This window comes from Moschus berezovskii, chromosome 6, assembly GCF_049115385.1.
Source record: "Moschus berezovskii isolate FMDL1 chromosome 6, NW_MosBer_1.0, whole genome shotgun sequence".
Lineage (NCBI taxonomy): Eukaryota > Metazoa > Chordata > Mammalia > Artiodactyla > Moschidae > Moschus > Moschus berezovskii.
In genome coordinates this window covers 18,588,767-18,615,755 of record NC_142465.1, presented here as the reverse complement: position 1 = coordinate 18,615,755, position 26,989 = coordinate 18,588,767, and the positions used below count along the sequence as shown (strand labels likewise).

The window sequence follows — 26,989 nt, the reverse complement described above, 5'->3', positions numbered from 1 at the left end:
TATGCAGATGAAACCACCTGCAGAAAGGAAAGAGAAACTAAAGAGCCTCTTGATGAAAGTGAAAGAGGAGACTGAAAATGCTGGCTTAAAACTCAACACTCAAAAAAAAGAAAATCATGGCATCCAGTCCCATCACTTTATGGCAAACAGATGGGAAAACAGGGACAGACTTTATTTTCTTGGGTTCTAAAATCACTGCAGATGGTGACTGCAGCCATGAAATTAAAAGGCACTTGCTCCTGGGAAGAAAAACTTTGACCAACCTAGAGGGCACATTAAAAAGCAGAGACATTACTTTGCCATCAAAGGTCCATCTTGTCGAAGCTATGGTTTTTCCAGTAGTCATGTATGAATGTGAGAGTTAGACTATAAAGAAAGCTGAATGCCAAAGAATTGATGCTTTTGAACTGTGGTGTTGGAGAGGACTCTTTAGAGTCCCTTAGACTGCAAGGAGATCCAACCAGTCCATCCTAAAGGAGATCAGTCCTGAATATTCACTGGAAGGACTGATGCTGAAGTTGAAGTTCCAGTACTTTGGCCACCATTTGTGAAGATGTGACTCTTCAGAAAAGCCCAAATGCTGGGAAAGAGTGAAGTTAGGAGAAAAAGGGGACAACAGAAGATGAGATGGTTGGAAGGTATCACTGACAGGATGGACATGAGTTTGAGCAAACCTCGGGAGTTGGTAATGGACAGGGAAGTTTGGAGTGCTGCAGTCCATGGGGTTGCACAGTCGAACACCACTAAGCAACTGAACTGAACTGACCCCAAACAGCAAACAAAATATTAATCAACAGGAAAATGGACAAACTGTGATGTATTCATGCAATGGACCACACATCAGAAAACAAAAACATACTGCTGATACAAACAACTGAACTACTGATGTGGTGGAATATCACAAGAATGCCAAGCAAAAATCTAGAGTCAACAAAGAACATACTAAATTCCATTAATATAAAGATGTAGGACAGTCAGATTTAACCTATGGTGACAAATTTAGAACTGTGATTATCTCTACAAGGGGACTGGCTAAAATTGGGGATGGGGAAGTTTGAGGGTGAGGGATTATTTAACCAAATCAATACATCATTCTTTAATAAACTTTTGATGGGTGTCTCCTCTGTACTGGTTAGGTGTCAACAAGTTAGACAAATGTGCTTACTTATCTTCATTAGACTAATTTTTTCATAGGTATGGGATATATGAATTTTAAATAAGAATATGTCTCACATTTTCCAAGGTTTACCAGAAAGATATGAAAGTAATATGAGTTTAAAAGTAGAAAGAAAAGTTTGATTAAATTATTTCACCACACATTCAAAGGAGTTTAGAATACATGGCACCCTAATAAGCCATTCTGGCATTTTGACTATTTTAAGTTAAATGCACTTTAAAAAAAAGAAGCAAATTCAAGAGCCCTCTAATCTTCCTTCTTTTTCTTAAAAGCAAGAGATTAAATTCCCATGTGAAAGATATTTTCCTATAACAGAAGCAAAGAGACATTCTTGCCTTAAGGCTGGTAAGTTAAGGCCAAGAGATATGTATGCAAACCAGCTTGTTAAACTAGCCTTTATTTCCTACCGACTTTTCCATCCAATTAACTACCTTAGTGCCCAAGCCCCTCTGCCTCCTCTCATTTTCACGAGTTACTACTCTTTGTCCAACTCACTGTGTAAGTACAACCTCAACTGCTTCTCGGGGTCTTAATTTTCTTGTGAGAACTCTCACGTACATGTAAAAAAAAAAATTAAAACTTGTACTTTTTTTCTTCTATTTATCTGACTTACATCAGTTTAATTCTCAGGCCCAGTTTGAGAAAAGAGAAACTTTTCGTTCTCCACACCATTTTGCAAAGGTATGCTATAGACATCTACCCAGAACACTGCCTTACCATATGTATTACAGAAACCCAAAGGCCTATTATTCGAGAAACAACTATGTATTATTATAAACTTACCAGAAAGACAATTGTTGCTGACATCCAGTTTTTCCAAAGAAACAAAATGAAAAAGTGGTACAATTTTTGTCAAGCTGAAAACAAAAATGGAATTTCAAGAAAATTTAAATTGGAGTGTTCTTAATATTATTGATGTAATTATACAATAATATATTTATTTAACACAATAATATAATGTTATAAATTATAAGTCTGGAAGAAATACATAACAGTTGCATTTTCACAATAAAATACAATAATGTAACTAACGAAAAGTACTTTTAAAAAACACAGTAGTTATAAGATTCTAAATATTTATTCTATAATATATTTATAATAATATATACAAACATATAAATAATACATTTATATTTATTTCTAAAGAGAAATGATCATGGAATTGCTAACATCAATCATAAATATCAGGAAGCTTACTGTGTACTTGGTATTAAAATAAGAATAAATGGGCTTTCTGTTGTTTTGTTTTATCTTTGTATATGGTAAATTTACGAAGAATTCATAATTTCTATGTGTTTTTTCTGGCTCAAACAAATAACAAACTATTAAGAGTCAAAAACATAAGATTATTTATTTTTACTTATTAGCAATATAACTTTAATTGGAGTCAATAACTTTGTTTTTAATTTTAAAAAGTTTCATTTACTAGATTGAAAGTATTATAAGTCCTGTAAGTATAAAAGTTACACTGGGGTTGTTTTTAAATTGGAAATATGCATTTAAGGAATACAATAATAGAAAATGTTTTCTATTGATAAAATACTTAAATTTATCAAACATATACTAATATTTAAAATTCATACTCATTAATATAAGCGTGTTCAAATTCTAATAACAGTAAACTTTTCTCTTGCTTTTAAAAGTTTCTATCATTTTTTAAGATACAACCGTCATTAATACCCCACATTCAAACAAAGAACATAAGTGATATTGAAAATATTCACAGAACTAGTAACAAAAAGCTATAAAGGGAAAATTAATTTTATTTTAATTTGCAATTCAAACTAAGACAAGATTACACTTTCTTTGTTATATAGCATCATATTACCCTAGCTACTTGGCAATAAAAATTAAGCTAGTTCATCTAAATCTTTAAAAAAGATGAAAATTTCTTTGTATAAAATATATTCTCATCACAAATAAAAAAGTCTTCTGAATTAATACCCTCTATAAATGCTGAAGATTCACACATGTTCAGAATAAGCTTTTACTAAAGGAGTACTTCTGGTACAAAACAGAAAAAAATTATGTATTAACTTCTACTTTTACTTTCTTGGTGTTTATACTGTCCCTCCAGTTGCCCTGGCAGAGGTTTTTACATCTTTATTCCTACCAACATCTTGCCACGGTAAAAACAACAACAGCAAAAAAAAAAAAAAAAAGTACTATTATTCTAAGATCAGAAGTTTACAGGATAATACTGTGACTGGAAGCCTCATGTCACAAAGCCAATCCTTGTGCTGAGCTTAACTCCTCTCTTGTATTATCCTTTTCTACATTAGAAGACAAACAGAAGATGCTACTGATGCTAAAGCAGACTAAACAAGGAGACTGGAAGATCTCTCTGATCACATTCAATCCTAAGTACAATATTACTACTTATACAACCTGTGCAACACTAATTCCTGGGGAAAATATCCAAGGTAATAAAAGAAAAAGTGATCAAATATTGGTCATTACATTTGTATATATGGTTCATTATCTACATATACATTCCTTAATAGCAAAATTTACTGAAACGTCACATGTATTCTAAAAGAGAAAGAAAGAAAAGTAAAACATTTTCAATACATTATCAACGGATTTGAGTCCTAATTTTATGACATTTCCTACTTAGGCATTCTAGATCATTATTACAAGTAAGAAATTTAAGTTCTTCAAGTGAAAATACAATTCTAATAAATGCATTTATTAAAAGAAAATTATTACTTGTTTTTACCTTTAGTATATTTCTAATACTAAATCTTTGCCCTTATGCTAAAAGGATTTTGAGATTAATAGATACTGAGTTTTTCTCTTTTTTCAGAGTATCTCATGTTTTTAACCAATAAGTTATATGTGGCAACATTTGGTAAACATGTAGGTTATCAGAGACAACAACTAAAAATAACCAATAAAGTTTTAAAATTGATAATAAAATTCTCTTCACAAAAAGTATTGCCTCAGGTAAAGAAATATTTGGTTTAACTACATTTTTTAAAAATTTTAATTGGAGGCTAATTACAATATTGTATTGGTTTTGCCACATAGTTTTTATAATATCAGAATTTTATCTTTTTAGAGAACTATGCTTTTAGAATCTTTTTTTTTTTTTTGGAAATTTTAATCAAGAAAACTGGCTATTCATTCACCTTTATGATTATTCATTAGGATGGCAGAAACCTAATAGTAGAATCATTTTTTTTAACCTCTAAACTTTCCTTTTACTGACATTCTGTGTATATTTTTTTCCAAGAAAATTCAAACCAGAAAGACAAAGGACATTAGTGAAAACCTAATACCATTTGACCTTGTCACATTAGCCCTGGGCATAAAAAAGATATAAATTTCAAAGACGACAAAAAGCAAAAGATTTGTACAATGAGCAGCCAATGGGTAATAGTTTCCACTTTCTGCTCCTACTTAGAGTCTCACTGGAAGAGGAAAGACTTATGAAGCTGGAGAGTCTTCCAGTTAGAACTCCACTGAGAAAAACTTAAAACAGTCATATGTCCTAATGAAAATTCAAAACAGAAGTCAGGATGAAACAAGTATTTCAAATAATAAGCAGTAAGCATCATTCTTTATATGTATTTGATTTGTTGGAAAAAAGCATATGGACACATAATTTCTTCCTTGTGATGAAAATATTTATCAAAAATTAAAAGAAAAATATGTACATTTTAAAAGACATGCCAACCACAAATCCAGATATTACATTTATAAAATTCTCCTCAGGTTTGCAACATGTACTGACATACAGTATTGTTTTGAATAATCATCAAAATCCTGTAAAATAGGTAAGGTAGGTATTACCACACCTTTTATATGTGAAAAAACTGATGATCAGGTAGTGAGAAAAGATTTGATCAGTGTCAACTGACAGGTAAGTCGTTAATTCAGAATTCAATCCTAGCTAGATCTGTTGATGCAGAGTGTTACCAAACCTAAAATAGTTCTAAAAAAGTCAACACACATGGTAAAAGCTTAACATAAAATGGGTAATTTCTACAGTTAATGGTATTAGCTTCTGGTGAAAAATACCTAGTAAGAAGATTATTTTTTCACTGATTTTAGAAAATAATTTCACTAATTTACATGTTTATTTCTGTCAATCACATTTCCCTGGTGCCCTCAGGACTCATTCACTTATCTTCTCAAAATGGTAGGTTATTTAGCAAAAAGCTTTCAGAAACCCACAAAAGAAAAACCCTTCAAATATAAGTGATATTGTTTAAAAATGCAAAATAGCATATATTATATAATTTGACCACTTTTTTATTTAGCTAAGTACACTAGATTGTTATTTTATTTCTAAGAGATTTTGAGGGTAAGGACATATGTTATTCAGTTTTGTATCACCCAATATAGCAAACACTACCTGAATATCCAAGTGTTATGAAGCTAATTGCTGCAAACAAAATTATAAATAAGGATTATTTGGTTTAAGTATCCCAGTTATTGTTATCAACTCTAAAATTTTTTAAATAGTTCATTTTATAAAATCCCTGGTCATCTATAATTGATATGAGAAATAAGACACATCATCTTGATAGGGCAAAAGTCTATTAGCCAGTGTTAACTATAATTTTTAAAAGCAGAATATTCCTTTGATGATTTAAATTGTCCAAAGAAATAATGGAATTATTTCTCAAAAATGTTGATGTTTTAAATATTTTCTAAATTCTTTAAGATTATTATGCTCATCAATGTGGCATGAAACCTAGTTCTGTAAAATGTTAGACGTGTCAGTAACTGAGTGATTTACTGTGCATGTCCAAAGCATAACAGTATTTCTGCTGAAACTGCATTCCTTACCTGAACAATATTGTGAAAAGAGCCGATAAGTTTGTGATGGTCTAAATTACTTAAATAGAATTATCTGACAGTGCTGTTCAGGAATAAATATATTTTTAAAGGCAAATCAACTTTCATATTTTAGATGTGATTAGAATAACTAGAAGGGATTTTAAAATACAAATTCAGTTTTTGACATGTCAAATTGTGGAACAGTTTAATGGGTAGAAGTCAAATCATTTAGGACTCAAAGGATGAGCACTATTGTGACAGAAATTGAAAGAAAATTATGTTTGGGAGGGGATATATATATATATATATATAAAACAATGAGTTGTCTTTGTTCACTTGTTTTGCAAGAGTTATACCACTCACAAAAGCAACTTCTTGTAAAAGATAGCTCCTTTCCCTTACTTCTTGTGCCTTTGATGACCAAATTAATCATATTAGAGTTAATAGGCCTCAATGAAATATTAAACAGAGGGAGACATATACATCTTGTACTCCTGTTTCAGTTTCAGTTTTAGACAGCTCTTCTCTGCAAAGATCCAGATGTTTGGTGGTTTCAAATGGATCTTCTGTGGCAGGTACCCATCACGATTTAATATTAAGGTATTTTTTTAAGTGTTACTTTATATCCTTAGGGAAATCAAATTTAAATCTGTCTTAACAGTTTCAAAAAGACATGCAAGTTGAGAGCAGATTAAAAATCATTCTTCCAGGACTTAATAAGTACCATTTGAGAGAATGAGACATCCTTCTGAATTAAATTAACTACCTCCTATATTTTCCAAGGAGGGTATCTTTACAAATATAAACAAATCTGCCCTGAGAAATTTCCATAAGTACATTTTTGAGAAGGAACAAAATGGGTAAGATCAGTGACAATTAAAATCCTGCTAAAATTTGAGGATATGTCAATACATGAAGTTACATTTATAATTTATGAACCAAGTTATTGAAATGTACATTCCTTGAATTATTGGAAAAACCTAACAACTTTTCTACTTGTTATGAAGACCATACGTTTACATTAATCATTCACTGCCTTTAAGCTTAATAAAGCAAATTATACTTGTACCTATTTTGAGAGATAGTCAGGATTTGCAGTAAAGGCAGCCAGTATGAAGAAAATGTCTCCACAGTTGAAATGCTGTTATCATCCAAATACAATTCTCTGAGAAGAACGTGATTCCCCAAGAATGGAAGCTATATTTAAAGTTGAGTTATTAGCTTATATTAAGCAAAATATTTTTGTCATTTAACCAAATTTAAAAATATAAAGCCTACCAAAACAGGTATATTCTGATAAACAGCATATCATAAATCAAAGTATAATATTTGAGAGTGTTATTATAAATAAAATTCCAATAATTATTTTCATAATTAGCATATTTTTAATTAAAAGGCCTCATGACAAATCTTAATTACAACTGTCAATAAATTTGGTCCCACTTATACACTGAATCATAACTGAAAAGTTATGATCTATATTTTAGTATTATAAAAAACTAATGTTGAATTCATTTGTTTATAAGATATTGTAATAATGTTGAACAGTTTTTAAATAGTGAAAAGTACATAATAGTTTAAACTGGAAATCAAATTCAGTTGATAAGCAAAAAGAATAAAAATTAAACAAACTGCTTTTAAAATGTGTGGTTGATATTTGCAGCAAAAGAAAAATTTTGTGTTAATCAAGTTAATTCAAATGAATTACCTCACTTAGATAATTTCCCTGTAACTTCAGTATTTGGAGCAATCCACAGTTTTCAATGCCCTCAACTTCAGTAAGATGATTATGTGAACAATCCAAGTATATAAGGGTAGGTGTATCACAAAGACCTGTTGTAGTAATTAACTGATTATGGTCCACGATCAGTTGCTGAAGATTTTTCAACGATTCTAAGCCACCTGAAAGAAAAATTTTCCAGGGTCACTTTATCATACATTCTTCCAAACTCTAGAGTTTCAATTTTCTTCTAAATAACTGCATCTTTTTATTTCTAAATATTCCTAATTACAAGACTTAGCTCCTTTTTCTGAGGAAAAATATGTGTAAGTGTAAAATGCATTATTAATTGAACTTATACCAAAGTGACATATTTTTGATGGACAATTATATACCACTTCAAAACTAAACAAAATACTAGAAGTCATATATTGGGCACTGAATGCTGTACTTCAAATGAAAATATAACAAGGGAGGGGGTGTAATCATTGAAAAAATAACAGTTTTAAATTCAGTTTCAGAGTCTTTGACTTTTGAATGTTTGATGAAGTTGGTTACATATTAATAGAATGTAATGTTCATACCATTGAAATATCTACCTTAGATTCACTAATGAAGTAGGTATAACTTATTAATATCAATAAAATATTAATTTATTTTTCTGGTATTATAAGATTGTGACCAGTGGCCTTCTTTTTACACAAATAAAATCAATGATTTCCATCTAAAAACTATCAGAGGAGGCTTAGATTAGACCATAGCTCAGTGACTACAAAGAAAAAACTGAGAAGGCTGTTTAAACAAGTCATCACTGGAAAGAGATGCTAGGGAAGTCTGTAAAAATGTCCTTGAAGATATTAAAAATATAAAAATTTATTTAGATTGAACATTCAACTACGTAAGTTCTGTGTAGTTCCTACTCTGTTATATGAAATAAGCATTTCCAGAAACTGGAAATATCATTTAAGGTTTAGAGTAAGTACTAATAAGCGGAATGTCTTCTGTGAGTATTGTGCAGATGGGAGTCATTCAACTAGACATTAGAGAACTGAACCTCAGTCTGATTTTTTGTCAATTCCACACAAAATACCTTTTTCAATTAAATGATGAAATAGTTTTCCTACCAAAAATGTTATATGATAATAAATTAAAAGATAATTTTAAAAGAAACATAATTATGAACACAAATTAAAATTAGAAATGTATGTAATAAATTTTTCCTGAAGGAATTTAAAGCATTTAATCCAAGATTTATTCTTTTTATTATATACTGTGAAATACAGAAAGGGCAGATGTTTGTTTATATCCACAATGGATAAATAAAAGGAAGAATCAAGTAAGATTACCAAGATTTCATAAGAAAACTTAAATCTCTGTATCATCTTTTAAAACTTCAGATAGTATAATAACTTGAATTCTGAGTATATTGTGAAAATACTTCACAAAGATACATATTAAGAAAAAAATTTTTAAATTACAGTATATCTAATATTTGGAGTAATACTTTGGCCACCTCATGCAACGAGTTGACTCACTGGAAAAGACTCTGATGCTGGGAGGGATTGGGGACAGGAGGAGAAGGAGACGACAGAGAATGAGATGACTGGATGGCATCACCAACTCATGGACATGAGTTTGAGTGAACTCTGGGAGTTGGTGATGGACAGGGAGGCCTGGCGTGCTGTGATTCATGGGGTTGCGGAGTCGGACACGACTGAGCAACTGAACTGAACTGAATGTTACAGATGATTATTTCTCATAAAAAGTTTTATGCTAAAACATAAATTTTCACATAAGGAAAAATTTTGCAATACCTGAGAAGCAGGAAAAGGAATAGAAGACCCAAAAGAACAAGAGAAAGACTCAAATTTTAATTCAGACAATAATCTTACTTTTTAAAATTCTTATTTAGAATTAATGTAATGGTATTTTTCTGTAATATAAAATAGCAATTGTGACCAAGAGAAAATTATTATCTAATGCTATCAAGGAGTGAATTATTCTGCCCCATAAGATATTTGACTAAAAGGAACCAACTATATGTTATCAATGCCAAAGTATTAGAAATAATATATTATATACAATAATAAATATATATTAGCTTCAATACAATTTAAAATCTGCTGAAACAGAAAATACTTCAGTTTAGAATTCTTTGCAATCATATCTACTAACAGGAGCAGAAGATATTAAGAAGAGGTGGCAAGAACTGTACAAAAAAGATCTTCATGACCCAAATAATCATGATGGTGTGATCACTCACCTAGAGCCAGACATCCTGGAGTGTGAAGTCAAGTGGGCCTTAGGAAGCATCACTATGAGCAAAACTAGTAGAGGTGATGGAATTCCAGTTGAGCTATTTCAAATCCTAAAAGATGATGCTGTGAAAGTGCTGCACTCAATATGCCATTAAATTTGGAAAACTCAACAGTGGACACAGGACTGGAAAAGGTCAGTTTTTATTCCAATCCCAAAGAAAGGCAATGCCAAAGAAAGCTCAAACTACCATACAATTGCACGCATCTCACACGCTAGTAAAGTAATGCTCAAAATTCTCCAAGCCAGGCTTCAGCAATACATAAATCGTGAACTCCCAGATGTTCAATCTGGATTTAGAAAAGGCAGAGGAACCAGAGATTAAATTGCCAACATCTGCAGGATCATGGAAAAAGCAAGAGAGTTCCAGAAAAACATCTATTTCTGCTTCATTGACTATGCCAAAACGTTTGACTGTGTGGATCACAATAAACTGTGGACAATTCTGAAAGAGATGGGAATACCAGACCACCTGACCAGACTCTTGAGAAACCTGTATGCAGGTCAGGAAGCAACAGTTAGAATTGGACATGGAACAGACTGGTTCAAATAGGAAAAAGAGTACGTCAAGGCTGTATATTGTCACCTTGTTTATTTAACTTATATGAAGAGTACATCATGAGGAACGCTGGGCTGGAAGAAGCACAAGCTGGAATCAAGATTGCCAGGAGAAATATCAATAACCTCAGATATGCAGATGACACCACCCTTATGGCAGAAAACCCTCTTGATGAAAGTGAAAGAGGAGAGTGAAAAAGTTGGCTTAAAGATCAACATTCAGAAAACTAAGATCATGGCATTCAGTCCTGTCACTTCATTGCAAATAGATGGGGAAACAGTGGAAACAGTGGCTGACCTTATTTTAGGGGGCTCCAAAATCACTGCAGACAGTGATTGCAGCCATGAAATCAAAAGACGCTTACTCCTTGTAAGGAAAGTTATGACCAACCTAGATAGCATATTAAAAAGCAGAGACATTACTTTGCCAACAAAGGTCCATCTAGTCAAGAATATGGTTTTTCCAGTAGTCATGTATGGATGTGAGAGTTGGACTGTGAAGAAAGCCAAGTGCCGAAAAATTGATGCTTTTGAACTGTGGTGTTGGAGAAGATGGTTGATGGCATCATCGACTCAATGGACATGAGTTTGGGTAAGCTCCGGGAGTTGGTGATGGATAGGGAGGCCTGGCGTGCTGCAGTTCATGGGGTTGCAAAGTGTCGGACATGACTGAGCCAATGAATTGAACTGAACTGAACTGAAGATCAATTAACATGCAGGAGCAAATAAGTAATTTCAATCAAAAGGAAATTCTAATTAATATTAATTTGTAGTTGTATAAAATAAAATGTCCTTTATCAAATATTTAAATGCCTTAAGCAGTCTACTTCCATAAGCTTAATATTTTTAGAAGCCATGCACACTGCACTTAAGTTTTTCAGAGCTAATCAAGAACAGGCTTTTCTATTATCTCATTTAGATCAGGACATGCACTTGTGAAACTTTTCAACGATCACCTAAGAGGAGAACCAAGAATGAAACATTAGGTTACACACTGAAGAAAGGCAAATAATGTGACACAAAAGCTAAAAGTAAAAGGAAACAGCACATAAAGCAGGAGAATAATTGGGAAAACAAAAGGCAAATGATATTCAGGGTGGATTGTAAAATATAAATTTTGTGAGATTTCAAAGATTAAGATTATTTTGATAACATTATTTACAGATTTAAAAGATGTGGTTATCACAAGTCTGTTGAGGGGAAAACTACTGCATAAAATAACTAACTTGGAATAAATATTTTGCATCAGTAAAAAAAAAAAAAAAAAAAGAAAAGGCAAATGAGATTCTGTGCTGATGGCAGTGATGAATAAACATACATTTTACAATTGTCAAAGGTATTTCTATTTACACTAAATTATATACAGTTGACAGTATGAGCCAGAGAGGGCAAACTGAGGCGAAAAGACACTGCTTTGGCAAGTAATGATGCAGCAGAAGAATGAGGTCCCCATGGAGTATTCGAAGGAAAGTCACAGTGCAGTGGAAGGGAGACAGTGAGCGTCGACTACTTTTTAGATATTTGATAATGGTGAGAAGACCCTTCAAAGCCCTTAAAACGGCCCACAAAGCCCCATCTCTGACCTAATCCCCTACTATCCCCTTCTCTTGGTTCATTCTAACAAGCTGAGCTCCTGGCTGTTCCTTGAACATACTACTCAGGGCTGCCTGAATATGCGAGAGACAGCAATCAGGGTGTGATATGTTAGGCTAGGAAGAATTAAAGCTCATCAGCTAATCAGACTGATGCTGACGCTGAAGCTCCAATACTTTGACCACCTGGCGGGAAGAGCTGACTCACCGGAAAAGACCCTGATGCTGAGAAAGACTGAAGGCAGGAAGAGAAGGGGTGACAGAGGATGAGATTGTTGGGTTTCATGGTTGGCATCATGGACTCAATGGACGTGAGTTTGAGAAAACTCTGGCTGATGGTGAAGGACTGGGAAGCCTGTGTGCTGCAGTCCATGGGGTTGTAGAGAGTTGGGCACATCTGAGTAACCAAACAACAACATATCAGCCAATTTCAGATATTAAGACGTCATGATTCTCTATCAATATACAGAGAAGTTACACTTGTCCATAGAGATTCCATCAGAGATTCCAATCTGGTAAAATGATCATGATTTCAAGCCTCAGATACTAAGGAATTTTTGAGCATGTCTACTTCTAGGAATCAATTATATAGTAACACACACACAACTATGAAGTAACATATAGAGAGATTCCTTGCCATATTATTTAAAAAGCAAAGACATGGGTAAAAGTTAAATGCCTATCAGTAAGGGAATAGTAAAATAAATTATGAAGCGAAAGTCACTCAGTCATGTCCAACTCTTCGTGACACCATGGACTATACAGTCCATGGAATCCTCCAGGCCAGAACTGGAGTGGATAGCCTTTCCCTTCTCCAGGGGATTTTCCTAACCCAGGGATCAAACCCAGGTGGATTCTTTACCAGCTGAGCCACCAGGGAAGCCCAAATAAATCATGGAGCATCTATAAAATGAATACGTATAATTTTCAATATGAACTAGTCTAACATAGAAGAATGCCCATGATGTATTTTTGCATGTAAAATCCAAGTTGCATACATTTAGCTATTGAGTATACCTTATATTAAATATACACCTCTATGATTGTATTGCATAGAACAAGGCCTAGATTGATTTGTAAGCAACTGTAATTAGTGGTTGCTCCTCAAAATAAGAAAGAGAATGGAAGAAGCAGACAGAGAGAAGTTAAACTATATACTTTGTATATTTCTCTATCTTTTAATTCTTAAATGAGAAAATGGTAGCCACTCAGTCATGTCTGACTGTGTGACCCCATGGACTGTAATCCACCAGACTCCTCTGTCCATGGGATTCTCCAGGCAAGAATACTGGAGTGGGTTGCCATTTCCTTCTCTTAAATGAGAATGTACTTATTCTGTAATAATTTTAAAAACAACATATTTTTTAAAAAATTAGAGCAAGTACTGAATAGAATTCCTATTCTATATTTAATTCTGACTACCACTATCACCAAATGGTTGTTGGACTGAATAAAAATGAGAAAAAACTGATGCTATCAATCATTAGAAGGGTTTGCTATACAGCTAAATTGTGGGAACACTGTTCATAGACAGGAGGGCATATCTGTTAGACTTTAAGATCAAAGTTTTAAAGGAAATTTAGTGAAATGGCAAAAGAGATTTGGCGGGATGTATAAAACACTGGCCTAACTATTAACAATGCGGGAGGATGGGGAAGATGTGCATTTGTGCATGCGTGTGTATGCCTAATGAAAAAAAGAGAAGGAAATCATCTAAAAAATATGTACTGAGGTCTGCCAACAACCTGTGAATGTGAGGTGGAAAGCTTTCAGCCTCACTGAGCCTTGAGATGATGGCAGCCCAGTGACACTGCTTCACTGCAACCTCAAGAGAAACCCTGAATCAGAGCCACCCAACCAAGCCAATTCCAGATACCTGATCCACTGAAAACAGGAGGTAATAAAAGTCTGTGGTTTTAAACTGCTAAATTTGGGGATTCTTTGCTTCAGAAAAATATATAAGTAATATAGTAAGGATCCAACTCTGAAGAAAACACGAGAAAGAAGAAACTATGTTGAAAATGTTTTGGGCTAGGAAAGAACATTTAAAGAAATTTACTGAGAATGAGAATTCAAATACACTAAAAAAACAGAAGTAGCAAACAGATGGACCAAAATAGCACAACAGAAATGATAAATAATTTGGAAAAACCAGTGTACAGGACAGAGAGCTAACGACTGGATGACTCACAAAGAAGAGAGAGCCACACTGAGAATAAAATATTTAGAAGCAGAGATAAAATGACATAGATTATATTAATTAGATAAAAACAGACATGACAAAATCAACCAAAATATGGATCATCTATGATTGAGAAGTAGAACCAAGCCAAAAAAGCTTTCAAATTTATATATATATATATATATATAATTTTCCAGAAATGAAGGAAGAAAAATCTATAGTTTAAAAATATTATAGTCTAAGAAAAACTTATGTCAGACACAACTTAGGAACTAATCAAAAACAATAAACTGTTACTTCACTATTAGAATAAAAAATATATACCTAGAACACGTCTCTTTACATATACTTTAATAATCACAGGATTAATTAAACTTTTTAATATTTAATTAAACTTTACTTAATTATCTAAACCTTCTTTAACTAATCTTTATTCTAAGTAGATTCATTTACATAGAAAAAGTAGGCATCATTGCCTGAATTGTTACAGATAGTGTTCATTCAAGTGATTTCGTATTTTGATCACATTTTTTTCACATAACATATCTTCTTCATAAAGCAGGTCATTTTGTTTACCATTTTACATTTGCTATTCCTCAAAGAGTTTTGAATCTCTGTTCAGGTATTAGCTATGCTTATTACAGTTTTTATTTTCTTATTAGTTATATGTGATAATTTTTTTCTAATTTCCTGAAATAATAGGCATGAAATATCTTTTCTGTTAACACATATAAATTATAGTTTTTACATTCCTATTAGAAATATGAAAATCTGTTTTTCTAAAAATAGCTTTACTTATACAATTCATAACTTATTGTACAGTCCTAAGACTGTGTTGTGTCCTCATGGAAATAGAAAATATATATAGACAGAATATCTGCTCAAGTATCATGTACTTGATAAATTCAACTAGAATTAAAAAAAAATATGACATGGACAATTATTCACAATTTATTGTTAAGTGAATAAATTAATTTCAAAACAATATTACAGTAGTGATTTTTAAAATGGATAGAAAACAATCTAGAAAGTTCATCAATGTTGGCTATATCTGAATGGTGGGAATATGGATTGTTATTTTATCCTTTTACATTATAATTTATAGAAAATTATATTGTGTAGATTAAAAGTTAGAAAAAGATACAAAATTCCATTTCCAGAAATTTCTGTTCAGATAGTGAGAGCTTTACCCTTGAAAATAACTAAAAACAGTAACTACATTTTTTTAAAGTGTCTCCAAATGAGCTGTTAAGGAAGAATTCTCAGTCCAAAATCTGAATAGATATGGTAGGCAAAGAGAAGTATGCAGAACGGCAAAGCCAGTTTCCACAGTGAGAAAACATGTTAAATCTGATGAATATGAAGATCAATTTCTATAGCCTCACAATTTGAGGAAACAAAACTTAAAATTCACCAATAGTAAGCAAGTGTGACAGACAACCCTAAGTAAACTGGGACCCCAATCAGCTATACCCAACCAGAAGACAGGAAATTATCTACCTGTCTCAAAACCTCAATATTCAGTGAAAAAAGGAAACAGTCCTCCCTTTAAAATAAGAAACACAAGCTGACTCTCCCATAGGTTTGCAACTCTAATTCACAATAATGGTGAGCAGAAAACTTCCACCAAAGATACTGCACAAATGAGTCTCTATTGCTTCTGTCCTTTGGAATCTTAAAAAGTATCTAAAGAACAAACTTTAACCTCATAACTAGGAAAAATCACAGAGTTTAAGTCCTAAGGGAAATAAACAGGTAACAAAAAAACACATGAACTATACAAAGAAATAAGATGCCATAAGAGTTATCAGAAATAACAAATTCCAGCAAAGCTAAACCCACACGAAAATCAGAATTAAAACTCAATGACTAGGATTAACAGTAAATTAGAGATTATTAATTGGAACATATAGAAATTAACTAGAAGAAGTAAAGACAGAAAGATAGAATATAGGAAATATGGAGACAAGAGTCAGAAGATCAAGTGTATATGGAGTACTTCAACAAAATGAGGAAGATAACTTTTGGAGAGATAATGACTAACAAATAAAATTTAAAAGTGAAACTCACAAGTTCAATAATTGCATCAAACCCCAACAGGATGAATTAAAAAGAAACCCATGTCTAGACACATCAGAATAAAAATTCATAACAGGAATAACAAGAAAAAATACTTGAAAAGACATGGAAAATACCCTCAAAGTTTCAGAAATTTAAGAGCTGATTTCTTAAAGCAACATTGAAAGTTAAAAATTAATGATAATATATTTATAGACTATTGAAAGAAAATGAAGTTCAATTTAGAAAAATACACCCAGTTAAATTATAATTCAACAATAAACATTAAGCAAATACATTTATAGAAAAACTGAATCTTCCACAAGCTGGTTCTCTTCTTAGAGAAAACATTTAAAAGTATCTGTGTCATTAAGAATGAAGGTGACTCAAGATCTTAAATGAAAAAAAAGAATAAAGGGCATAAAAGCAATAAACATGGGAAAATGTGTGCAAAAAATAAAATAATCATAATTGTGTAGCTTGAAGAGTTCAATGAAAATACACTTAAAAGTCTGAAAAATCAATTAACTTGAGATAAACTGAGTATATTTTATAATTTCCTTGGTTACCACTAAATTAATAGAGTATATAACTATAAAATAATTGAGGAAAAAGGGAGGAGATGAGGGGGGAAACACCAAGTAAGTCAAAAGAATCCCTGTGAGAAGGGGGAAAATAGAAAATGTAGCAAAGACATTCTGTTTACAGTAACAATGCAGTAGGTAAAGAGAAAAAAATATAAACGTAGCTGAAGGCACTTAAGAATAAATGATATTATGTAGAATAAGAGGATTAAGTTCCAGAAGAGATGAGGTGAATACATGGATATCATTCAGTTCAGTTCAGTTGCTCAGTCATGTCCGACTATTTTGCGACCCCATGAATCACAGCACACCAGGCCTCCCTGTCCATCACCAACTCCGGAGTTCACTCAAACCCACCTCCATCGAGTCGATGATGCCAACTAGCCATCTCATTCTCTGTCGTCCGCTTCTCCTCCTGCCCCCAATCCCCACCATATCAGAGTTTTTTCCAGTGAATCAACTCTTCACATGAGGTGGCCAAAGTATTGGAGTTTCAGCTTTAGCACCAGTCCTTCCAATGAACACCCAGGACTGATCTTCTTGAGAATGAACTGGTTGGATCTCCGTGCAGTCCAAGGAACTCTCAAGAGTCTTCTCCAACATCACAGTTCAAAAGCATCAATTCTTCGGCGATTAGCTTTCTTCACAGTCCAACTCTCACATCCATACATGACCACGGGAAAAACCATAGCCTTGACTAGATGGACCTTGGTTGGCAAAGTAATGTCTCTGCTTTTTAATATGCTATCTAAGTTGGTCATAATGTTCCTTCCAAGGAGCAAGCGTCTTTTAATTTCATGGCTGCAATCAGCATCCGCAGTGATTTTGGAACCCAAAAAATAAAGTCTGACACTGTTTCCACTGTTTCCCCATCTATTTCCCATGAAGTGATGGGACCAGATGCCATGATCTTTGTTTTCTGAATGTTGAGCTTCAAGCCAACTTTTTCACTCTCCTCTTTCACTTTCATCAAGAGGCTTTTGAGTTCCTCTTCACTTTCTGCCATAAGGGTGGTGTCATCTGCATATCTGAGGTTATTGATATTTCTCCCAGCAATCTTGATTCCAGCTTGTGCTTTTTCCAGCCCAGCGTTCCTCATGATGTACTCTGCATATAAGTTAAATAAACAGGGTGACAATATACAACCTTGACGTACACCTTTTCCTATTTGGAACCAGTCTGTTGTTCCATGTCCAGCTCTAACTGTTTCTTCCTGACCTGCATACAGGTTTCTCAAGAGGCAGGTCAGGTGGTCTGGGATTCCCATCTCTTTCAGAATTTTCCACAGTTTATTGTGATCCACACAGTCAAAGGCTTTGGCCTAGTCAATGAAGCAGAAATAGATGTTTTTCTGGACCTCTCTTGCTTTCTCCATGATCCAGCGGATGTTGGCAATTTGATCTCTGGTTCCTCTGCCTTTTCTAAAACCTGCTTGAACATCTGTGAGTTCACGGTTCACATATTGCTGAAGCCTGGCTTGGAGAATTTTGAGCATGACTTTACTAGCGTGTGAGATGAATGCTATTGTGCGGTAGTTTGAGCATTCTTTGGCATTGCCTTTCTTTGGGATTGGAATGAAGACTGACCTTTTCCAGTCCTGTGGCCACTGCTGACTTTTCCAAATTTGCTGGCATATTGAGTGCAGCACTTTCACAGCATCATCTTTTACGATTTGAAATAGCTCAACTGGAATTGCATCACTTCCACTAGCTTTGTTAGTAGTGATGCTTTCTAAGGCCCACTTGACTTCACATTCCAAGATGTCTGACTCTAGATGAGTGATCACACCATCGTGATTATCTGGGTCATGAAGATCTTTTTTGTACAGTTCTTCTGTGTATTCTTGCCACCTCTTAATATCTTCTGCTTCTGTTAGGTCCATACCATTTCTGTCCTTTATCGAGCCCATCTTTGCATGAAATGTTCCCTTGGCATCTCTAATTTTCTTGAAGAGATCTCTAGTCTTTCCCATTCTTTTGTTTTCCTCTATTTCTTTGCACTGATCACTGAGGAAGGCTTTCTTATCTCTCCTCTGTATTCAGATGCTTATATCTTTCCTTTTTCTCCTTTGCTTTTTGCTTCTCTTCTTTTCACAGCTATTTGTAAGGCCTCCTCAGACAGCCATTTTGCTTTTTTGCATTTCTTTTCCATGGGGATGGTCTTGGTCCCTGTCTCCTGTACAATGTCATGAACCTCCAGCCATAGTTCATCAGGCACTCTATCTATCAGATCTAGTCCTTAAATCCATTTGTCACTTCCACTGTACAACTGGAAGGGATTTGATTGAGGTCATATCTGAATGGTCTAGTGGTTTTCCCTACTTTCTTCAATTTCAGTCTGAATTTGGAAATAAGGAGTTCATGATCTGAGCCACAGTCAGCTCCTGGTCTTGTTTTTTAATCTGAAAAAGGAAAGCTTGTAGCACCAGGGGATCAAAATTTTGGCTCCACATCTCTTCTCGGTGGAAGAGGAATAAGCATCCCTACCTTACATATGGTTAGGACCTCCATGTGCCACACATCAATCCAAAGATAGAATAGCTCCCAAGGTACTGAAGCCCAGATTAAATAATATCAATACCAAAATATGGATTTAGCTGAACAGAAATTGCTAATGCTTGTAGCTTTAAACAGCAAAGACCGCTGGAGAAAAAAATAATAAAATCATAGCCTCAAATTGATTCTGTAGGTTTGTTTTTCTTAGTATTCTCTGACTGTAAAATAACAAAAAACAATGGGATAACACCATGTGCAGAAAGAGCAAGAAAACAACATATAATGGAAACTATCCACAAGGTATCCACATAGTAAAGTTATCAGACACAGAAATTAACAAAACTTTGCTGAACCTATTAAAAAAATTAAAATTTAAAACTTATGTATGAGATACTATTAAATGTGAATTGAATTCTAAACAAAAGAAGCAAATAAAATTTTGAAGTTGAAAATCTATAGCTGCAAACAAGACTTTTATGAATGGATTTCACATTATATTAGACACAGCTAAAGAGAGAATTAGTGAACTATAATTTGAGTCACAAGTAAACATCGAGAATGACACATAGAGAGGCAAGGGAAATGTCAGAGAATTATAAAACATAAAGGGGATTATAGAATACAGAGGGAATATTTATCTACATCTATATATTTATATAAAGAAATGATAGCTCAGAAATTTTCAAGACTGAATAAAGGTGCCAATCCACTGGTTTCAGGGGTACAGTGGATTCAAGCAGGGTGAATACAAAAGTCACTACAGTAGGAATATCAGAGTAAACTGATAAAAACAATGGCCAAAAAGAAAAAGTCTTTAAAGGGGAAATAATTTTTTCTTCCAAGGATCAACAATTAGGTTGTTGCACATCAACCTAGGCAAGGAAAACTATAATAAAATAGGATACAATCACAATGCAGCAAATGCATATCAAATGATAAGCAGGTATCTCAAAATACATACAGAGATGTGGGGGGTGTGTTTGCGTGTGTGGGTGTGGGTGTGTGGGGGTGTGTGTGTACGTGCGCGCACATGCGTATTCTTCAGGGGAAAGGGATATCACAGACAAAAGGTAGAATAAAGCTCAATGGAAAGGTTTTAAAAGTGACTTTTATTGTTGCTTTTCAGTTGCCAAGTCATGTCCAATTTTTCCTGACACCATGGACTACAGCATGCCAGGCTTCCCTGTCTCTCACCTTCTCCTGGAGTCTGCCCATATTCATGTCCATTGATGCCATCCAACCATCTTGTCCTCTGTTGCCCTCTTCTCCTGCCTTGAATCTTCCCCAGCATCAGGGTATTTTCCAATGAGTCAGCTGTTCGCATCAGGTGGCCAAAGTATTGGAGCTTCAGCATCAGTATCAGTCCTTCCAAACGGTATCCAAGGTTGATTTACTAAATCTACAGGTTTGATCTCCTTGCAATCCAAGGGACTTTCAAGAGTCTTCTCCAGCACCAGAGTCTAAAGGCATCAATTCTTCAACGCTCTGCCTTTATTGTCCAGCTTTCACATCCAAACACGACTACTGGAAAGACCACACATAGCATTGACTATATGGACCTTTGTTGGCAAAATCATGTCTTTGCTTTTTAACACTGTCATCGGAGAAGGCAATGGCCAGCCACTCCAGTACTCTTGCCTAGAAAATCCCATGGATGGAGGAGCCTGGTAGACTGCAGTCCATGGGGTCACTACGAGTCAGACATGACTGAGCGACTTCACTTTCACTTTTCACTTTCACACATTGGAGAAGGAAATGGCAACCCACTCCAGTGTTCTTGCCTGGAGAATCCCAGGGACAGGGGAGCCTGATGGGCTGCCTTCTACGGGGTCACACAGAGTCGGACACGACTGAAGTGACTTAGCAGCAGCAGCAGCAGCAGGTTTGTCATAGCTTTCCTGCCAAGAAGCATCTAATTTCATGGCTGCAGTCACCATCCACAGTGATTTTAGAACCCATGAAGAGGAAATCTGTCACTGCTTCCACCTTTTCCCCTTCTATTTGCCATGATGTCATGGGACCAGATGCCATGGTCTTACTTTTGTTTTTGAGTTTTAAGCCAGCTTTTTAACTTTCCTCCTTCACCCTCATCAAGAGGCTCTTTAGTTCCTCTTCACTTATTGCCATTAGAGTGGTATCATCTGCTTATCTGATATTTCTCCCAGCAATCTTGATTCCAGCTTGTAAATCACACAGCTCGGCATTTTGCACGATGTGCTCCGCATATAAGTTAAACAAACAGAGACACACAGCCTTGTCATATTCCTTTCTCAATCCTGAACTAGCCAGTTGTTCCATGCTGGATTCTAACTGTTGTTTCTTGACCCACATACAGGTTTCTCAGGATGCAGGATACTGGTACTCCCATCTCCTTAAGATTTTTCCTCAGTTTGTTATGATCCACACAGTGAAAGACTTTAGTCAATGAAACAGAGATAGGTGTTTCTCCTGGAATTCCCTTGCTTTCTCTGCTGCTGCTGCTGCTAAGTCACTTCAGTCGTGTCCGACTCTGTGTGACCCCATAGACGGAAGCCCACCAGGCTCCCCCGTCCCTGGGATTCTCCAGGCAAGAACACTGGAGTGGGTTGCCATTTCCTTCTCCAGTGTGTGAAAGTGAAAAGTGAACGTGAAGTTGCTCAGTCGTGTCCGACCCTTAGCGACCCCACGGACTGCAGCCTACCAGGCTCCTCCGTCCATGGGATTTTCTAGGCAAGAGTACTGGAGTGGCTTGCCATTGCCTTCTCTACGATCCAGCAAATGTTGACAATATGTTCTCTGGTTCCTCTGCCTTTTCTAAACCAGCTTGATCGTCTGGAAGATCTTGGTTCATGTAATTCTGAAGCTTAGCTTGGAAAATTTTGAGCATAACCTTACCAGCACGAACAATGAAAATGCAAAGAAATAGAGGAAAACAACAGAAAGGGAAAGACTAGAGATCTCTTCAAGAAAACCGGAAATATCAAAGGAACATTTCATCCAAAGATAGACAAAATAAAGGAGAGAAATGGTAAAGACCTAATAGAAGCAGAAGACAGCAAGAAGAGATGGAAAGAATACACAGAAGAGTTGTATAAAAAGAAAGATCTTTATGATGCAGATAACCACGATGGTGTAGTCTCTCCTCAGAGCCAGACATTGTGGAGTGCAAAGTTAAGTGGGCCTTAGGAAGCACTGTTGCCAATAAAGCTAATGGAGGTGATAGAATTCCAGCAGAGCTATTTAAAATCCTAAATGATGATGCTGTTAAAGTGCTGCATTCAACATGTCAGCAAATTTGGAAAATCCAAATGATATTGACATTATAAAATAACGTTGTCTTAAGGCATTCAAAACACACATATAGACACACATATATGCATGCAGAATTAATAACTCACTGATAGTACATTAAATTGGGAGGGAATAAATTAAAATTTTCTAAGATCCTAGAATTGCCTTGGAATAAAGAGGAAGGTGGTAAATAAATTTAGATTTGGTAAAGAAAGAAGGAATGATATAACATCTATGGTAAGCCAAAAGAATAGTAAAATAATATAAAACTTAAAATACAAAAGAAAAATAGAATAATTTAAATCCTCAGCAAAAGCAAAAGAAGGCAAGAAAAGAGGGGAAAAAAGCAGAACAGGAAGAACAAATAGAATCAAATGGTAATAGAGTAACTGAAACTCAAATATCTCAATAATTGTACTTAATTATTGATTACACTATCAGTGACTTAAAGGCTATAAATCAAACTGAATTTGTTAGGCATTCTAGATAAAGCAATAACAAAACAACACATTTTTCTGTTATAGTACAAAAATTCCAAGAGAACTTGTAGAAATACTGTAAGTGCAAGGTTAGAGAAAGGTGTATTATGTAAACACTAAAGCAGCATTTCTCAAAGGCAACCCAGTGTCCCCATCCAGAGATACTTTTTAAAGATTTCATGGAGCTAAACCTGTTTTATAATAATTCTAAGAGGCCATTTGTCTTCTCTACTCCCATTTGATAAAGGACAGAAATGGTGTGGACCTAATGGAAGCAGAAGATATTAAGAAGAGGTGGCAAGAATACACAGAAGAACTGTACAAAAAAGATCTTCACAACCAAGACAGTCACGATAACGTGATCACTGACCTAGAGCCAGACATCTTGGAATGTGAAGTCAAGTGGGCCTTAGAAAGCATCACTACTAACAAAGCTAGTGGAGGTGATGGAACCCCAGTTGAGCTATTTCAAATCCTGAAAGATGATGCTGTGAAAGTGCTGCACTCAATATGCCAGCAAATTTGGAAAAGTCAGCAGTGGCCACAGGACTGGAAAAGGTCAGTCTTCATTCCAATCCCAAAGAAAGGCAATGCCAAAGAATGCTCAAACTACCGCACAATAGCACTCATCTCACACACTATTAAAGTCATGCTCAAAATTCTCCAAGCCAGGCTTCAGCAATATGTGAACCATGAACTCCAGATGTTCAAGCAGGTTTTAGAAGAGGCAGAGATCGAATTGCCAACATCCGCTGGATCATGGAGAAAGCAAGAGAGGTCCAGAAAAACATCTATTTCTGCTTCATTGACTAGGCCAAAGCCTTTGACTGTGTGGATCATAATAAACTGTGGACAATTCTGAAAGAGATGGGAATAACAGACCACCTGACCTGCCTCTTGAGAAACCTGTATGCAGGTCAGGAAGCAACAGTCAGAACTGTACATGGAACAACAGACTGGTTCCAAATAGGAAAAGGTGTACGTCAAGGCTGTATATTGTCACCCTGCTTATTTAACTTATATGCAGAGTACATCATGAGGAACGCTGGGCTGGAAGAAGCACAAGCTGGAATCAAGATTGCTGGGAGAAATATCAATAACCTCAGATATGCAGATGACACCACTCTTATGGCAGAAAGTGAAGAGGAACTCAAAAGCCTCTTGATGAAAGTGGAAGAGGAGAGTGAAAAAGTTGGCTTGAAGCTCAACATTCAGAAAACAAAAATCATGGCATCTGGTCCCATCACTTCATGGGAAATAGAAAAACAGTGGAAAGAGTGTCAGACTTTATATTTTTGGGGCTCCAAAATCACTGCGGACGCTGATTGCAGCCATGAAATTAAAAGACGCTTACTCCTTGGAAGGAAAGTTATGACCAACCTAGATAGTACATTAAAAAGCAGAGACATTACTTTGCCAACCAAGGTCCGTCTAGTCAAGGCTATGGTTTTTCCAGTGGTCATGTATGGATGTGAGAGTTGGACTGTGAAGAAAGCTGATCGCCGAAGAATTGATGCTTTGAACTGTGGTGCTGGAGAAGACTCTTGAGAGTCCCTTGTACTGTACGGAGATCCAACCAGTCCATTCTAAAGGAGATCAATCCTGAGTGTTCATTGGAAGGACTGATGCTAAAGCTGAAACCGCAATACTTTGGCCACCTCATGCGAAGAGTTGACTCACTGGAAAAGACTCTGATGCTGGGAGGGATTGGGGGCGTGAGGAGAAGGGAACGACAGAGAATGAGATGGCTGGATGGCATCACTGACTCTATGGACATGGGTTTGAATGAATTCCGGGAGTTGGTGATGGACAAGGAGGCCTAGCGTGCTGTGATTCATGGGGTCGCAAAGAGTTGGACATGACTGAGCGACTGAACTGAACTGAACTGAACTCCCATTTGCTCAGGAGTGTACAGTGGAGCTTTCCAGAGGCTACAGAGGTGTGATATTGTAGAAAATTGAATGCAGAAGGACACACAGAAATCCAGCTGTCTTGTGTTAAGTTAGACATTAAAGAGATTTGCAAATATGTGTAACAATGACCCTCTTCTCACTGTATTTTTTTTGTTTAAAAATACAACTATTATTCTAAAACTGTTACAAATGCAAAGCCTTTATTAAACTTTGAATGAATTAACAAATAAAATTAAACATTTCAGTTTTTTCTAAAACAGTAAATATTGATATATATGACCCACATAAATGGAAGCTAACTGAGGTTCCCAATAATTTTTAAGAATGTCAGAAAAGTACTGAGTTCAAAAGAAAGCTGGTTTGATTTTGTCAGACACACAAGACTAAGGAAGAAAGCTCTGATACAGTTGAACAGGGACATTAAGAAATGATAAACTGGGTCAATTTAACAGAAACCTGTAATAGTCATAAATTTGTGTGCACCAGGTAGCATGGCCTCAAAAATGGATTGTCCAAAAAAATTCATTTGTGTTTTTCCAGTGTTACAGTAAAAAATATTTAAAGCAAAAAAAAAAAAAAAAGCTATGACAATAAAGGTCTGCAATCTATAATCATCACAGGAGTCACATAAATCATGTTTTCTCTGGGACTAGTTAACAGGACTAGTGCCCCCATTTAATCAACAAACAGTATGGTATATATCACTAAGGCTTCCCTGATAGCTCAGTTGGTAAAGAATCCACCTGCAATGCAGGAGACTCTGGTTCGATTCCTGGGTTGGGAAGATCTGCTGGAGAAGGGATAGGTTACCCATTCCAGTATTCTTGGACTTCCCTTGTGGCTCAGCTGGTAAAGAATCCGCGTGCAATGCAGGAGACCTGTGTTGGGAAGATCCCACTGGAGAAGGGAAAGGATCCCCACTCCAGTATTCTAGTCTGGAGAATTCCATGGACTGTACAGTCCATAGGGTCGCAAAGGGTCGACATAACTGAGCAACTTTCACTTCACTTCAGGGTATATCACTAATGAACAGGCCCTGAGGCAGGCAGTACTGAATTTCAATAACACACGCCTATTTGGAAATAGCTATATATATAAACAAGTTATTTAACTTCTCTAATCCTTTGTTCCTTTTTGTGTGGAATGGGAATGATTTCATACTATTGGGAGGATTAAGAAAAATATTTTCAAGTAGTATTTATAACACTTTCACATGTTCATACTAAAAGTAATAATTATTTTGTTTCCTAACCATCAGTCTCATAAAAACAAGGAGTTAGAAAACTGTAACTGCAGTGACCAAATAAGGCTTCAAAGAGATATGTTTAAGCTAAAATTTGCAGAAGGAATAGGATATTAATACACACTCAGAAATGTCTATATACAACTGATTAAACAGTAATTTGATCCAGTCAACACACTGGATCAAAAGGCAGAATCTAGATGGGAAGGAAGTTAGAATAAATTGACCCCCTTCCTCTTTTAATCTTAGAGATTATTTGTTGTCAAATAAAGGATGGGAATTGAGCAAAATAAACCTACAGCAAGACTTATGTTAGAGTATCATTACTTCCTCAACAGCTCTAAGAAAATTATTCTCTCCCAGTCAAAATTTCTGACATTTCTTCTACAACCCACCCAAAACAAAACAAATAAAACCCCAAAAAATTCAGTAGTCTCTTTCAAAGGACTTTCATATAATACAGAATTGCTTAAATCTTCTTGAGTCTACAGCTTCAATATATTCCTTAGTAGCCCTTTAGAAGTTTCCTAGGTCCCACAAAATAAAACTGAAGTCAAGTACGTTTATCCCTCAAAAAGCCATTGCCTGTGGCAAAATTAGCATTTGGCTATACT

At 35.1% G+C, this 26,989-nt stretch overlaps 1 protein-coding gene across 1 annotated transcript in view; it reads right to left on the bottom strand.

Annotated features, from left to right (window-relative positions):
- LRRIQ1 (leucine rich repeats and IQ motif containing 1) overlaps positions 1–26,989 on the bottom strand; it is a 224,601-nt gene that overhangs the window by 158,360 nt on the left and 39,252 nt on the right. The window contains exons 10-12 of the mRNA XM_055396048.2: positions 7,674–7,867; positions 7,035–7,162; positions 1,961–2,034 (exon numbers count right to left, since the gene is read on the bottom strand). Coding sequence (XP_055252023.2) covers positions 1,961–2,034; positions 7,035–7,162; positions 7,674–7,867 — 396 coding nt within the window. The remainder of the gene's footprint in view (positions 1–1,960; positions 2,035–7,034; positions 7,163–7,673; positions 7,868–26,989) is intronic.